General features: G+C 40.1%; 1 protein-coding gene across 4 annotated transcripts in view; it reads left to right on the top strand.

Annotated features, from left to right (window-relative positions):
• The window catches only part of dnah5 (dynein, axonemal, heavy chain 5), a 146521-nt gene that overhangs the window by 10796 nt on the left and 120054 nt on the right, over positions 1 to 15671 (top strand). For 2 of the 4 annotated variants that reach the window (XM_049584935.1, XM_049584934.1), the window contains exons 3-18: positions 5356 to 5490; positions 6205 to 6289; positions 6564 to 6736; positions 8427 to 8645; positions 9052 to 9189; positions 9960 to 10136; positions 10651 to 10764; positions 10975 to 11082; positions 11476 to 11598; positions 11934 to 12149; positions 13253 to 13360; positions 13696 to 13781; positions 14336 to 14543; positions 14676 to 14789; positions 15006 to 15212; positions 15451 to 15531. In XM_049584935.1, the coding sequence (XP_049440892.1) occupies positions 5356 to 5490; positions 6205 to 6289; positions 6564 to 6736; positions 8427 to 8645; positions 9052 to 9189; positions 9960 to 10136; positions 10651 to 10764; positions 10975 to 11082; positions 11476 to 11598; positions 11934 to 12149; positions 13253 to 13360; positions 13696 to 13781; positions 14336 to 14543; positions 14676 to 14789; positions 15006 to 15212; positions 15451 to 15531 (2292 nt within the window). Of the gene's footprint in view, positions 1 to 2636; positions 2726 to 5355; positions 5491 to 6204; positions 6290 to 6563; positions 6737 to 8426; positions 8646 to 9051; positions 9190 to 9959; positions 10137 to 10650; positions 10765 to 10974; positions 11083 to 11475; positions 11599 to 11933; positions 12150 to 13252; positions 13361 to 13695; positions 13782 to 14335; positions 14544 to 14675; positions 14790 to 15005; positions 15213 to 15450; positions 15532 to 15671 lie in introns of those variants that run through there. The other 2 variants (XM_049584937.1, XM_049584936.1) reach the window with 2 other exon arrangements.

The following is a 15671-nucleotide window of genomic DNA, read 5'->3' as shown; positions in this document are numbered from 1 at the left end:
AAATAAATAACGTTAGCATGTTGTATTTGCTTGGAAACATGTTGAGCAGAAGATGGTTGCTTTGTTGGTGAACCTTGTGAGTTGTAACGGAACTGAAATTTGTAACGTTCATTCATTCATCTCCTAACTGCTTCATCCTCTTGAGGGTCGCAGGGGGGCTGGAGCCTATCCCAGCTGACATTGGGCGAGAGGCAGGGTACACCCTGGACAGGTCGCCAGACTATCGCAGGGCTGACACATAGAGACAGACAACCATTCACACTCACATTCACACCTATGAACAATTTAGAGTTATCAATTAACCTAGTCCCCAATCTGCATGTCTTTGGACTGTGGGAAGAAGCCGCAGTGCCCGGAGAGAACCCACGCTGACACGGGGAGAACATGCAAACTCCGCCACCCAATTTGTAACGTTACCTTTGTTAAATGTTGCTTTTGTCCCTCGCTTTAGAGGAAAAGTCCGCTAGCCCCTAGTCTAATTTGTACAATGTAAAATGCCATAGGCTTGTGCAAAAAACATTGTCATGTTTTATTTGTGGGTAAAATGTATCCAGCAGAAGTGTTTTTTTGTGAATGCTGCCAGTTATAATGATGCCGCTTTGTGGATTTGTGTGAAATTGCCACTATTAAGCCACATTTAATGTTTGTTTTGGGTGTGTTATGACCTAACTAAACTTCATAGCACTTGACAGAAACCCCGTCACCAACTAGTGTTTTGAGGTGTAACTGCAGAGTGACACAGACAGATCACTGCTCAAGTATAAATGTTCACAATGGTGAAGGCCACATGTGTGGGCTACTGCGTAGGCTCTGCATAGAGCTGAAGTACAAGTACAAATCTGCTTTAAGTCTCTAGTGGACTTACTCTGTGGGCCCTACAATGCGGAAGATCTGGGTTAATTTATATCGTGGAAAACAAACTATTTTGACAACGTTTCCCTTTCAAATGAGTAAGTTTCATTGTAAACGTCCCTTGATGCTCACTTCCTTTGCCTTCATGTTTTCCGTTAATGCGCTTCTGTTTTTCAACTTTGCAAAGCATTTCAGATATGCAGTTTGTTCAAAACATATGTAACCATAGAAAACCTTTGGTCTTTCATGTTTAGTATAATTCAGGCAACAGACTAATATTGGTATGTTGTGCTGTTACAGCCTTTAGGTTATACAGTTCTTCCATAACTTGGTTTTACAGATAAGATAATAAGAAGACTATATTTACTTACCTGCACTGGTCTTCCACCTGCACAGCTACACATTATTCCTTGGCCTTATCCTGTTAGAGCAGTAATACCTGGGGTGTGTTTTCCTTTCTTCATGTATGTCTGTGCACCTTTACCTGCATATATTGTGTGTTAATTCACAATTGAGCATATGATGTACAAGTGCATATAGCTCACAAACTCTCCATGTCTGTCATGCTGTTTGAACAGCTCACTGAGGATTATGTCGATTCTGACTGCATCTGGTTGTGAAAACTTGTACGCCACTGATAGGAATGGCCATTAAACATAAAGCAGGCATAGCTTCAGCTCAGCTGTCTGACTGGTCACCACTGTCAACTTGATAGGGCTACTCACTCTAAGGGTGAGAGTATACAGCTCCCCTGTGTAGATGCAGATGAGAAAGCGATAGCAGGTTATAGAGAAGATATAGAAGGGTTTAAGTCAGAGAGGCGAGGAGCTGTCATGTCACAGGTGTTTAGAAAGCAGCTCTGGAAACACACCATTTCCAAGCTCATTCAGGTAAGAGAAAAAAAAAAGTTGCACTGTTGTTTTTGTTGCAGTGTCATTTGAGAATTCTCTCTCCCATTTTAGTTTATCCATCCAGAGAATTCTTTTCTATTTTGCCAAGCACTGGCATCTTTCATTTACCACAGTTAAAAGGACAAAACTAGCTGCAAAACTTAATCCACAATTACTGTGTTGACTTTGACAGCATGTGTTATTTCTATTCCCCAGAAAAGAGATTTGGATTAAAATGGACTAAATCATTTCCCGTGTTTATTTGAGGTTCAGCAGGGCACTGAAAACATTTTGAATTGCTTTTTTTTTTTTTTTTTTAAATATATAAATTTTCTGACTATATTCCTGCCAAAGCGTTCTGCACATTTTTGTAGCTGTTTTCTCTTTAATTCCAAAAGCCACAGTTTGTTTATTATAGGGATTGTCAGTCTAGCCACAGCTTATCTCAGGATGGAGCTTGTTTGCCTCTGAAAGCTATTAATGTTGTAGATGTTATTACATGGGTTTGTCAGTGCTGGCTTCTGTGTTATGGGAATAACTAAATGTGGTTGTGTTGTGTGCCTGTCTGTCATTGCTGGAGCCTGTTATTGTTGGCTTGTGTATTCGTGTGTTTGTGTATTGCATTCAGCAGTGACTTAGTCTGCTCGGTAGAATAAGCTGTAGCACACTGCGTTGTGTCTGTATTGTTAGTCTCTGGGCTGAAGACTGAGATGGCTGTTCACACAACTTTGAATAAAGGCAGAGACAAGGTGTGAAACGACTGGTCGCCCAGCAACTGATGGCTTGGCATGCTTTTTTTCTGCTCGACCTGTGATGCGAGTGTTTGGTTGTATACTGTGTGTGTGTGTGTGTGTGTGTGTGTGTGTGTGTGTGTGTGCGTGTGTCTGTGTGTGTCTCTATGTGTATCTCAAGAGACGTTAACAGGGTTGGAGTGATTCATTGCCAGAGCTTTGCAGTGGTTCATTTAAACATATTTGAAATAGGTAAATATTTGTCTTTATTTCCTTTTAATGTAAAATGTTGTGATTTTTAAAAAATGTCTTAAATGTACTTTTGGACATGTCATTTTTGTGTTTCAACCTCAACAGTGGAAGTGAAAAACACCTGCTCAGCTTTGCAGAATATTTCTCATTAGAAAGTCAAATATGAAGATCACTCATCTTGAAATGAGATCACACGTCTAGAATTTAAAATTGTACAGTTAGTGTTGCGCAGGTCTTACACATGTGATCATATGGTTGGTTACAAAAGATGTCTCTGTTCTCACATTTAAGATACACCTTACAGGATTAACTCTATAGAGCGCTGATTTCATTGCAAAATTTATTTACATTAAGGAAGTATTTCACTGCAGAAAGATGGTCTTTTCATAAAACTAGGCTGTCTGTGCAGCAGGGAGATGAAAAATGTTCATGCTTGAACTGACTGAACTGGGTGCAGAGAGAGAGTAAATTTCAAGTCGCAATGTTGTGCTTAGCAACCGTTGTGATATCTGCTGAAGTGATCTGTGACTTGCAGCCACTGTTCCTGACAGACATTTGTTGGTGCTTGGCAAATATTACTATATTGCTTTTTGAGAAAGTTAATAATTCCACAGATTGTGTGGGCAAGTAAACTACAGATGGACACTATTTTTTATATTTGCTGTGTTTTACTATCCAAACTTGAATGTCAATTTAATTATGGTCTGATCTCTTTTAAAGCTGCTCAGAGGCTAATGTGTTTCTGCTCTGCTCTCACTAACCTCGTTGACACACACAGCTTGTGAGGTTGTTGGCATGCTCCACCTTACTCTGGCTTCACATGACCAACTCCCCAGGCGCTAACTAACAAGAATCAATACTTTGACTCTAAACCACCTTGACTTGTAGTCGAATTATCCCTTCTCTCTTTATATCTCAGTCCATGCCTCTTGCTCCTGTTCCTTCTCGTGTTCTCACCTGTTACAATATCATGTTCCAGTCATTCCTATCTTTTTTCCTCCCGATATTTATTTCCTCTTCCTTTGATTTCTCACGTCTTTCCATTTTCCCACCCCTCTTGCCTTCCTTTATCATTTTTTCCTGCGTATGCACAACTACCTATCCTATACTCGGTCGGTCTCACTTTGTCTTTTTTTGGGATCCTGTTTTTCCTTAGGTCTTTACATCCCTTGTGTGTGTTTTTGACTATATATTCAGCTCTTACTTCCTCTGCTGTTTCATGTCAGTCATCCTTACCATCTTTTGGATTTGGAATCTTTCCTCAATGTTCCTTTTAAGGCTTTATTCAGGGTTTTATCTGATCTATTCCTCAAAATCTGTCACATCTGTTCTCTCCAATCTGATTCTCAGTACAATCCATGGGGACTCACTTAGGGAGCTTGCATGTACAGTATGTCCTGTGCTCCAGTGAAAACAACAGACTTTAGCAGTCGGTTAAAAAAACAGTTTAGGGACATGGCTACACAGCAGTGAAATCACTCTTCTGTTAAGTACATACAACCACATGGATGTGTGCTTAGAATACAAGGAAGAAAGAGGAGAGAAGGGCAGAGCCTGGCCAGAGAGAAACTTGATCAGTTAATAGGTCATCCTAAATGTTAAAGTTTAATCCAGCTGTTAACAATTGTCTAAACAGATCGGTTTATGAAAGAGCTAGCTCTCAAGTGTTCTTTTTTTGGCACGGCAAGTAACAGTAGGACATTTCCTGCTTTGTTGTAGAAGAGGGCCTTTTTTAAAAGATGGTCTGACCATGGTGACGTCAATGCAAAAAAATATTTTAAGCCAGAAAGAACTATTCCTGTCGTCCCCTGTTTAAAACCTAGACAAACAGAAGGAAGTGTAAATGAGAGAATTTAAATGCACCCTGCAGCTGGCACACCATGCAACGCCAGGTTTCATGTAATTTATTGGCTGACCTTGTTCCTGTGTTACCTAGCAACCCATTGTGGTTGATGTTACTACTCCACCATCCTAAATACAAGCCATGGCCTGTTGTAAACTGGTTGTGTTGTTTGTTGTGCCATTCAAATAAAGCTGAATGGTGCAGACTTTGGAAAGTAGAAGGATGAAAATGGAGATGGTACATTCGGGATCCTTGTAGGGATACTGACATCTGTTTTGAGCAGTTTCTGTTGTTCTTGTGTGGAGCTAAACACAGTACGGATATATACTGTGCATCGACAGTATACCGAGGCTTTTTCACTCAAATGTTTTTTACTGCTCATTCACTAAAACTGTACACAAGTGTGGTGAGCACAAAGTGGAAGACTATAGGAGAACTTCAATCATCTGTAATTACCAACAGCCTTGTGACCACAAACAAAGTATGTGAAGTATGATTTAATGGCTTAGTGCACTGTTTGGTCATGTGATGGCTTATCTCATTATGTATTTCTCTCACTGAATTATTTCAATGCTGTTAAGTTTTTTCTTGTCTTATCATCATTGAATCACAGCTGAATTCAGTTTTATTTTTGTCACTTCAGAATGTCGACTTTCTTTTAAAAGCATCTAATTTGCGCTCATTCAATAGGAAATGGATATGTTGTATCTTTATTCAGTTTAAAAGTAACTTGACACCCCATCCTAATATTAAAAATGTATGTGTGTGGGTTTTTTTTTTTTTTTAGCAAAAGTTGAAGGAAGAACGGGAAGCTAAGCGGGCCCAGTTGGACGGAAGACATGACTACATCCTCAGTATTGTGGCTTCGTGTCTGGGACTGGAGAAATCCGATGTGGAAGATGCCACACTGGAGGGGAATCAGGTAACCCACATTCATGCTTACGCACTCTTCAGACATTTTTTGTAGAAAACCACAGTCGTCTTAAAGGTCCAGTGTGTAGGATTTAGTGGCATCTACTGACAGAAATAGTATATAGTAGTCCAGCCATGTTGTTCTACGGTAGCCCAAAATAGACAAACCAAACGCCGGCTCTAGATAGAGCCATTCACGTTATTGCATTTTCATGTCGGCCATCATAGTTCTCCTACACAGTTGTCACAGAGTTGAGAGCATTGGGTGTGAGTTACTTATTTGGGGTCTGGTTAATAGTTAAGAGTTCTACATTAAGCAGTATAACAGCTACACGATGTAAAGGCAATCCAGGCACATAGAAAATGAGGACGGAAAAAATTTTAAAGCCTTTATTGTACTGGATAAATCATTAAAAGAGTCAACATATTTCAACCACCGTAGGTCTTCAGAATACAGAAACTCAATCAAAGAGCTTTTTGGATCCATCATCTGGATGCTTTAAAGTATCCTGGTCTCACTGAGGATATCTCTTGATTTTTCGGGGTGCCTGGGTTGCCTGTTGATCCTGTTTCCTGTCTCCATGAGCACCCGACTCTAGGTTTTAATCTACGTTTGTATGTACAGAGCAACCAGGCGTCTTTCTTTTTCTTTAGCTACACAATTTCTCTCTGTTTGGAGATTGTTGTCTGAAAGTGCTGAAAGTTTTGTTTTCATCTTTCTCAGATTGACCGCATGGAGCAGTTCTTTGTGGCAGAGGGTCTTCCACACCTCATGTTCTACTATCAGGACACTGAGCCAGTTGAAGCAGGTAACATGTGAAAGTGATCACTCACCAAGTCACAATAAATGAAATGTATAGACCATATCTAATTGTTGGCAACACATCAACTTGATGCTCTGTGAATCAACTTATGCCTTTGTCTGTAACAGCAATTGCTTTAGTATTGAGAAGGGCTGGGAAATCAATTATAGTTGTATAGTTGTAGTAGTCAGATGCAAAATCCTTCCTTTCAGGATCACAGTGGAAATCAAGCAAGTTGTGATGATAACTTGTGTTGTTTGGATGTGTAATTCTGTTTCAGCAGCAGCAGCAGCAGCCTCTGCGCCCTCCCAGCTCGTTGCCCAGCAGCCTGGTCGCAGCAAGAAGTCTAAAGTGTTTGTGACAGACGGGAGAGATGTGGCGCTGACTGGAGTGTGTGTCTTCTTCACCAGAGCCAACACTTCCAAGGCAATCACCTCTGAGAACATACACAGAGTGAGTCACTTTGTACCGTTTTGGAAATGTAAGCGTGGACTCATGACTTTCAGGGTGAACATTTTTTACTGTGGGGCCTTCTTTCTCTTGAATGACAAATCCAAACAGACCGATTCCTTGGGTGTAACAGAAGATGAAAGTTTCAAATGACAAAAGAACATTTGATTCCTTTTCCTTTGGCAATGATTTCTCTTTGAGTCCATTCATGTGATAAATGGTTTCCCTGAACTAAGACAGCTTCTTTTCATCCAGAGTGAGCAAGACAATAGGGGGACAATAGCACTCTGATACCATGGGCAGTTCTGGCTATTGATTCTTGCTGATCACCTGCTGTCAGCAGCAAAGCTAATCACCACTACTGATAAATGAGCATGTTTGCTACAAGATGCTCACAGCAAGAGGGGGAGGAAGGACTACGTGGTGTGTGTTTGTGTGTGAGAGAGAGCTTGTTTGTACATGCCCACTATGGGTGTACCTGCCATGCCAGAAAGCAGTGTAGAAGTACGACAGTATTTTAACTCATTTAAATTGAAAAAGAAACAAATGAGCTTGTGAGTTGCTGTGAGAAAGTCATGATGATCATGTCAGGTTTTGTGGTTTCATGCCAAACGGTTTAGTGATGTCCATGCATTTACCCAAGGTACTCGGTTTGCTGTTGGAAACTTGCCACATCGTAACAGTTGTTTCTGTAACTAATGATGATGAGGCAGAGATAAAACTGATTGGTCTTTAATACTGTCTTTGTCTTTAACTTAATAGGTTGTCAGGTTGCCTTATACCTTCAGTATAAGGCTCAAATATGTTTTTGGGGCTCCACGCATTTTCATTCATTCATTCATCTTCTAACCGCTTCATCCTCTTGAGGGTCGCGGGGGGGCTGGAGCCTATCCCAGCTACATCGGGCGAGAGGCAGGGTACACCCTGGACAGGTCGCCAGACTATCGCAGGGCTGACACATAGAGACAAACAACCATTCACACTCACATTCACACCTACGGACAATTTAGAGTCACCAATTAACCCAGTCCCCAATCTGCATGTCTTTGGACTGTGGGAGGAAGCCGGAGTGCCCGGAGAGAACCCACGCTGACACGGGGAGAACATGCAAACTCCGCACAGAAGGGCTCCCACGCCCGGGATCGAACCGGCAACCCTCTCGCTGTGAGGCGAGAGTGCTAACCACCACGCCACCGTGCCGCCCTCCACGCATTTTGTTATTTCTTTTTGTTTTGGCCAAAAATGGCTCTTTTGATGATAAAGGTTGCAGGCCCCTGGTCAAGGCCATACAGACAAACTTATATCTAAGCAACACCTTTCACACTGGATGGTGGAGGCTATTGCTATGTCCTAAAGCTCTCCAGACCCCATCTGATCTGTGCGTTTACTCCATTAGGGGCATGGCAGCATCCTGGGTCCTATTTAAGGGCAGGATGTATGTTTGGCTGTGAGTTGGGCCTCACCTCACACTTTTACAAGGCTCTACAAATTGGATATTACTGCACCAACACTGGCACATACAGTGAGACGTACCCCATAGTACACACCACTGCAAAGGTACCTCACTGACGCTATTGCAGAACCAGGGTTATGGTCCTATCCTAAAGCTTTTGAATTCAGTAAAATGTTGAATTGTTTTTTGTTTTTTTTTTTGCAATGATTTTTGCATGTGTGCCCTTTTGTCTCTTTCTAGGATGTAAATTTCAATATGTTGGACACAACAGAAGGGGGTCTACTAAAAAGTGTGGAGCAGTTGCTCTCTGAGATCTTCATCCCCACACTGAGAAAGATGAACCACGGCTGGGGGGAACTGGCCAGTCCTCAGGCCCAGACTGTCAAACAGGACTTCTTATCATCATTGGAAAGCTTTGTGTCTGTTTTGGCTGGAGCACAGGAGAGCCTGCAGGAAAAGGTAAAAAGCAGACTCTGGTACACATCAAGAGTAAGTTAATTGTTGTCTAATTGTTAATGCACAAGTTTAACAGTTATGAAATACCCAATGGAGAAATGCAGATGACTTGAGTCAAAAGCTAATTTAAATGTTGGTGCACTAACCCATGCTAGTGCTTGAGAACCTATATGTTGCTTAACAAAATCACAGAAAAATGTATACTTATTTGGATTAAAGTAGACAAAACAAGGCTATTTGAACATTTATGAACCTTTTTCATCAGTGTTTATTTAAAGCAGTAGGACCTGGACCATATTTTCTTATTTTGAATATTTCCTCATAAGAGCACACCCAGACACATTAAAAAAAACAAAATAAATTCTGGACACCACGGTTAAAAAAAAAACATGTCATGGCTTGCCTTCAGGTTACTTTGAAAGAGTGTGACACATTTGACCTGCGGGTGCTGAAAGGCCCATCAGACTACATGGCAGCAGCCAACAGCACAGAGACCACAGAAAAGATAGAGGCCTGCATGAAAATCTGGATCAAACAGATAGAACAGGTAAGACATGTTAGGTAAGAGGTAAGACGCTATCCTCACACATATCACACTGATTATTTGTTCTTAAACTTGCTGTATTCCTATTAAGGTTGCTGAAAGTACCAATAATTTAATACTTTGATCTCTGTTAATTATACACTTGATAGTATTGCAAATACTGAAGCTATGAAAAAAGAGACCTACAACCAAATTTTCAAAACAAGGCTGCACAGGTAAAACAGCAACGAAGAAAATCAGTTGGTCCTCAACCTGTGGCTGTTGGGTCATTCTTTCCAGCAACAGATCCAACACTTTAATAGAGGTGTGTATTCAGTGGGTTTTTCTGTGCCAGGACTGGTATTAGTATAAATTCCTTAAAAAGTCTTAAATGCTTAAAAAGCATTTTGTGTGCCTAAGTCTTTTTTTCTTTTTGCCATCAGATTGAAAGGAGTGTTGAGAATTTTATTTTATTTATTTTCTATAATGCCAAAGTTTCAAATTCTGGTATCCTTACAACTGTTGCTTCTATGTTTTGTGCAGAATGGCTCTTTGTATCACATCAAGCTGAACAGGCTGTTCAGAAGTGCGAGACAAAGACTTGACTGGATATGTGCTAAATGTTACATGAAGCTGGAGCATCAAATACTTAAAATGCATTTTCATCTTGAAAAGCTATGTGGCAGGCTAGATGCAAAATATATATACATTTTTTATCTCACAGCATACAGTATTAAAGAATGTTGTGTTTCAGTAATATTTTTGTTATGCAGAAATGATGCTCTGTTCTCCAGGTTCTAGCTGAGAGTGACCAGCTGAGAAAGGAGGCTGATGACCTCGGCCCTCGGGCAGAGCTGGACCACTGGAAGAAACGAATGTCCCGCTTCAACTACCTTCTGGACCAGCTGAAGAGCCCTGATGTTAGAGCTGCACTGGGTGTGCTCTTGATGGCCAAATCTAAACTTATAAAGGTCAGAATTTACTGGCACTCACCCCTAGATTTTAATCTTATATGTTATATATGTTCACATTTGCTTGATTTTGCTGCTTCATAGGACACAATATTCATTCTGTCAAAACCTTTTCTGTCCATAATATCAGCATTTCATTCTTCAAAAGACTGTCAGTGTGACACAGTCTTACATCAGTACTGTTCAGCTGTAATATGAGAGGACGCCATACTGTTTCCTGTACTGTAAAAACGGAGGCTGGAAAAAACTTAGATTAAATGATAAAACTAAGCTGTGCTGATCAAATGTTAACCAAGATTATGTTACTGTGTTGCCCATTTGTTGTCTCAAATGTTTTCAGAAACATATTTTAGCTTATTCTTTAACTTTATTTTGAGATTGTTTGTGACCAGCTGGCTGCCATATTGTTTCCTGTGTCATAACAGACAAGGTTGCATTACATCACATTTTATGAAAAGACCATTTTCCAGCAGTGAAATACTTCTTTAAATGCAATAAGTGTTTGTTTTTGTAGTCATGGCGGGAACTGGACACCAGGATCACTGATGCAGCCAACGAGGCCAAAGACAATGTCAAGTACCTGTACAGCCTGGAGAAGTTTTGTGACCCTCTTTACAACAGTGACCCTGTAAGAAAAATGATTTAATCTTTTTAAAGATGAAGTGGTCTGCTGCATTGAAGGCAAAACAAATGCACAGTATCCCTCTCGTGAGTCTAGTTATGAAAGTAGAATATTACACAAATACTGTTCAGTGTTTTTTATATGTGCAAGGGCAGGTCATTGCATAATGTATAATTATACAAGCACTCACGAGTTATAATCCTTGTTTCACTTCAGGTATCGATGGTGGATGCAATCCCAGGTCTGATCAATGCCATTAGGATGATTCACAGCATTTCTCGCTACTACAACACATCAGAAAAGATTACGTCGCTTTTTGTCAAGGTAGGGGTGGCTGCTACTGCACACAATACAACAGTGATGAAGTGGATTATACCGTAATCAACAATGGGATTCGGCAAAGCCGGCTGCCTGCAGTCTGGATATTGTGTTCATTTAACCCGGAGATCTGTGATTTTCATGTTTTTGTGGATGAATAAAACGAATCGTTGAAACATTAATTGTTTGCCCACTAAGGGTATTGTTACATGAACCTTACTTACTTACTCACAGAATGAATTTGTAAAATGTAATTTCTAATATGTCATCCACCATTGCTCATGATGATGTGTGCACTAACATTTAGCAACTGTGGCTACATGTGTAGTCTCAAGATGTTTGGGTCCACAAAGCGTTCAAATGCATATCATATCATATATTTCCCATCAATACCTCCAGGTGACGAACCAGATGATCACAGCCTGCAAGGCCTACATCACAAATAACGGCTCTAACTCAATATGGGACCAGCCTCAGCAAATTGTAGCTGACAAAATCAAAGCTGCCATTCACCTAAACCAGGTACTGCTTATTGGTAGAATACATTATTTATAATGTCTATCATTGCCTCTTAGATTTTTGTTTTTGCGTTCATATCAAATGTTCTTTGTAGCATATTGTAGCTGCACTAACTCTTAAGAATCTGTCCATTTTAACATTTGTGTATATTGTATTGTTTGTTGTCTAGATGCTTTGTTGAAAGACAGACACCTGAGTGTTCCCAATGCCATTGCCATGATATAAGAAATGTTAAAGAAGGAAGCAAAGTTACTTGTCATTGTCAAACCACCTTGATGTGATGGATGAGTGAAAATGAAATTGACCAGTTTTTCTGCATGTCAAACTTTGTCCTCTAGGAGTATCAGCGGTATTTCCACAAAACCAAGGAGAAGCTGGAACAGACTCCTTCAGAGAGACAGTTTGACTTCAGTGAGATGTACATATTTGGGAAGTTTGACACGTTCCAGCGACGACTCAACAAGATCCTGGATATGTTCAGCACCATTTCCACCTACTCTGCCCTGCAGGACTCTAAGATAGAAGGACTGGAGACCATGGCCACCAGGTTTCAAGTGGGTACATTGTTAGATCAGATTGTTGTCAAGAAATTCTTTCAGCTGCTACTGCTAGACAGCTGAGCCACTGTTTCTTCTGTCATTCACTGATGTTGGAATATGTCAGTAGATTGCAGCTCAGGAGAGAATAGTGTGTGTCCAGAGCTTCAGGCTGTAGAATAATGTGACCTTGTCAGACTACAGTCTTTTTCCTTGGTTTCCTGTTGGGAGAAATACTTTGACAATATTAATGTTCACAAAATCAATTTGTATTGTCTTGAGTCGTAGAAAAAAACATTTAAATTTCTTGATTCACTGTCAAATTGGTGTTGAGATGTTTTCCCTTGAGAGTGTTTTGATGTGAGCTGTGTGTTTGTCTCTGCTTCCTTGGATGTACAGACTGCAGAAATGCAGGGAAAATGGGAGGTAATGTCTCTATGCTGTCCTCAGCTTTTAGTATTGCATGGCCCATTTTCATAGTTGATGGCATGCAGTGGTGAAATTCACAGACATTAAATTTCTACCAGTGTACATCTCACAACAAAGTCAAAGTCAAAACAGTTTGACAATACTAACTGCATGGAACATGAACAAAGTAACAACTCCAAAATGTGTTCGTCATATGTTGCTCTACTGACTTTGATGTTCAGTTATTTTCTCCAGCAATTTATTTGCAAATGTTTTGCATGTCATCCAGTTTACACACTGTAATTCCATTAGTTGTTTGATGGCCCACATAACCAGAAAGAGCTGAATTAAAATAGAGCACAGAGCTCTCCTTTTGCAGATGCTGACAGTAAACACCTCAATATGTACATAATTTATGGTAAGATTTTGTGTTATATTTCCTCGATGCTCTGTTTGTCCTTTGATATTTTAAACTCAGATTAACTCCCTGACTTGGATGGTATGTTGCTAACATCAGTGCAGTGACACACAATTGGTCAAGGAAATTAGATTAAAGAATCTAAAGTATAATACCAAAATTACCAGCTGCAGCAGAACAATGAGGCAAATTTTTGAGAGGCCTTAAAACCTTAGATTTAGAACTGATTAATGTTCAAATATAAAACTGATTGTACGTATTTGTTTGGATGGCTGTGTGTTTGTGTGTGAGAAAGGCTATTGTGCTGAACATGAAGAAAAAACATTACAGTTTCCTCGACCAGAGGAGAACTGATTTTGATGTCGACTATGAAGAATTCTGCAAAAGCACCTCTGAGCTTCATGTAAGTTTAATATTGCAGACACGACTAATTAGTTTGTGTCCTCTATATTGTGCACAACAATTAATGGGCCTTCACATCCACACAGGTGTTTTCAGTTATTATGGCTAAGTAGGCCTCTGCTCAGGTTGAGGTTGAATGGGACAGTACTTGGATTGAGGTCATTACAGCCCACTTACATGTCTGTACATTCCCACACTGTGCTGTGAAAAGGTTGAATTAGTCAATAAGTGAAAACACCTGTGGCTTACTTTGTTATACTGTAGGCATGACCCAGTATGAACAATCTGCTGTGTCCTCTCTCAGTATTATTTTGATAGTGGTCTTTGTGCTTCCAGAATCAGCTGAAGAGTTTCATGGATAGCACCTTTGAAAAAATTCACAACACAGAGAGAGCTCTAAATGTGTTGAAGAAATTCGAAAGGTAAGTATTTCTCAGTCTGGTTGTTAGGACAGAAAAGTTCTAATTCAAAATCAGATTCAGAAATGGTTTGCACATACAAGGAATTTAATTTGTTGACTTGGTGTGAAACAGTAAACATAGTATAAAGACATGATATAAAATAAAAAAGAATGTGAGAAAATATAAGAATATGTAAAAATATATCTGATTATTTTTCTGCAATTCTCTATCCCACCAGTTAGTAATAGTCAATTACATTCACATGGCGTCTCAGGCTTAAACCAGGGGAAGAAAACAAAAAAACAGCATGACTCTGAATAAACCTTTTATCATTTCATCTCATTAAACAATAATATAATTGCTGCATTTCAGAGGTTAGCCAGTTCGAGGTTCTTTATTTGTGCATACTAGCTCACTGAGATTCTGCCACATCTAAAGGACGACCTTGACCTAAAACAAAGAAGATGTAATTGCTGGAATACCATATTACACTTAATTCTATTCACATTTATTTCATTATTCTAATACTGGTTGCCTTTTTTTTCAAACTACTATTTCCGGACCTACAAAAACAGACTGGGCATCCCAGACCTTGGTATTGACGAGAAGTACCAGCGCATTCTGCAGAACTATGGCCGAGACATTGAAATGGTCTCCCGCATCTACATGAAGCAGAAACTGGACCCCCCTATTGGCCGGGACCTGCCCCCCGTGGCGGGCCGTATCATGTGGGCTCGGCAGCTGTCCAGCAGGATCCAGGTTCCCATGGATCTCTTTCAGCAGGTAATATTGAATTTCTGCCTCTCTGCAGTGAAACCTGACTGGGCCTAGGTGTTGTTTTTGTTGATTTACAGTAGTATTGTTTGTGCATTTTCCACCCTGAACTTATACAGTGCCAATTCTGTACCTGTGTAGCATCCTGGTGTTCTTTCCACACCAGAAGCCAAGAGGATCATCAAGAATTTTAACAGGGTTGCAAGGGTCCTGTTGGAGTTTGAGATGCTGTACCATCACAGCTGGATGAAAAAGGTAAAAGGATGTACACAGTTTGGGTACTAGTTTCATCACATATAACATGCACATACACAGTGTGTGTTGTCTCTCCTTTAACCCAATGTCTTGGGTCTCTTACTGGGTTTCTTCTTCTTCTTTTTTGTTGGCTTCATTTTTTTTCTCTTCCTCTCACCTCTTCTTTCTCACCACCCTTACTAAACTACCCAACTTACCTTGAAACCTCCTGCCCAGATGGAGGATGCCCGGGTGGGCCTGCAGGCCTCTCTGTTGGTCAGGTCTCCAGAGACAGGGGAGCTATTTGTGAATTTTGACCCAGAGATTTTGACCCAGATCAGGGAGGCAAACTGTATGACAAGGATGAATTTGGAGACCCCACCATTTGCTGCTCTGTTGCAGCAGAAACAGGACACCCTGAAAAGGAACTACAACAGATTACAGGTGGATATTATACACAGTTTACACATCTGCAAACATATAAAACTTAAAGAGGCAATTTAAGGAGTTAAAGTTGATTGTTCTTCTATAAAGCGGTATAAAATACAGTTGCCGTAAAAGTACATGCATTATATAAAGGGAGGTCATTTCAACTGTACTTACAGCACTCTTCACCATGCATATCAGTTCAACACTGTTGTGGGTGAATACAGAAACTGTATTTTTATCTTTCCACTTCCAGTTAATGTTGAGTGAGAACACCAGAGTTCGAGCTAAGATTCAGAGTGCCTTTGAACAGCTGGCCATGCCACATGTAGCAAAGGTAAGATGTGGTTTTGATATAAGTTGTATTATATCCTGCATGCTATCTATTATTGATTTATTGTATAGTGGTATTTATACATTTATGGTTAATACAAATTTAAACTTATTTTATTAAAGAGTATATGTCTGATAGTTCCA

Source organism: Epinephelus fuscoguttatus, linkage group LG8, assembly GCF_011397635.1.
Source record: "Epinephelus fuscoguttatus linkage group LG8, E.fuscoguttatus.final_Chr_v1".
Classification (NCBI taxonomy): domain Eukaryota; kingdom Metazoa; phylum Chordata; class Actinopteri; order Perciformes; family Serranidae; genus Epinephelus; species Epinephelus fuscoguttatus.
The sequence above is the reverse complement of the archived record's forward strand: the minus strand, read 5'-3'. Positions and strand labels throughout refer to the sequence as shown.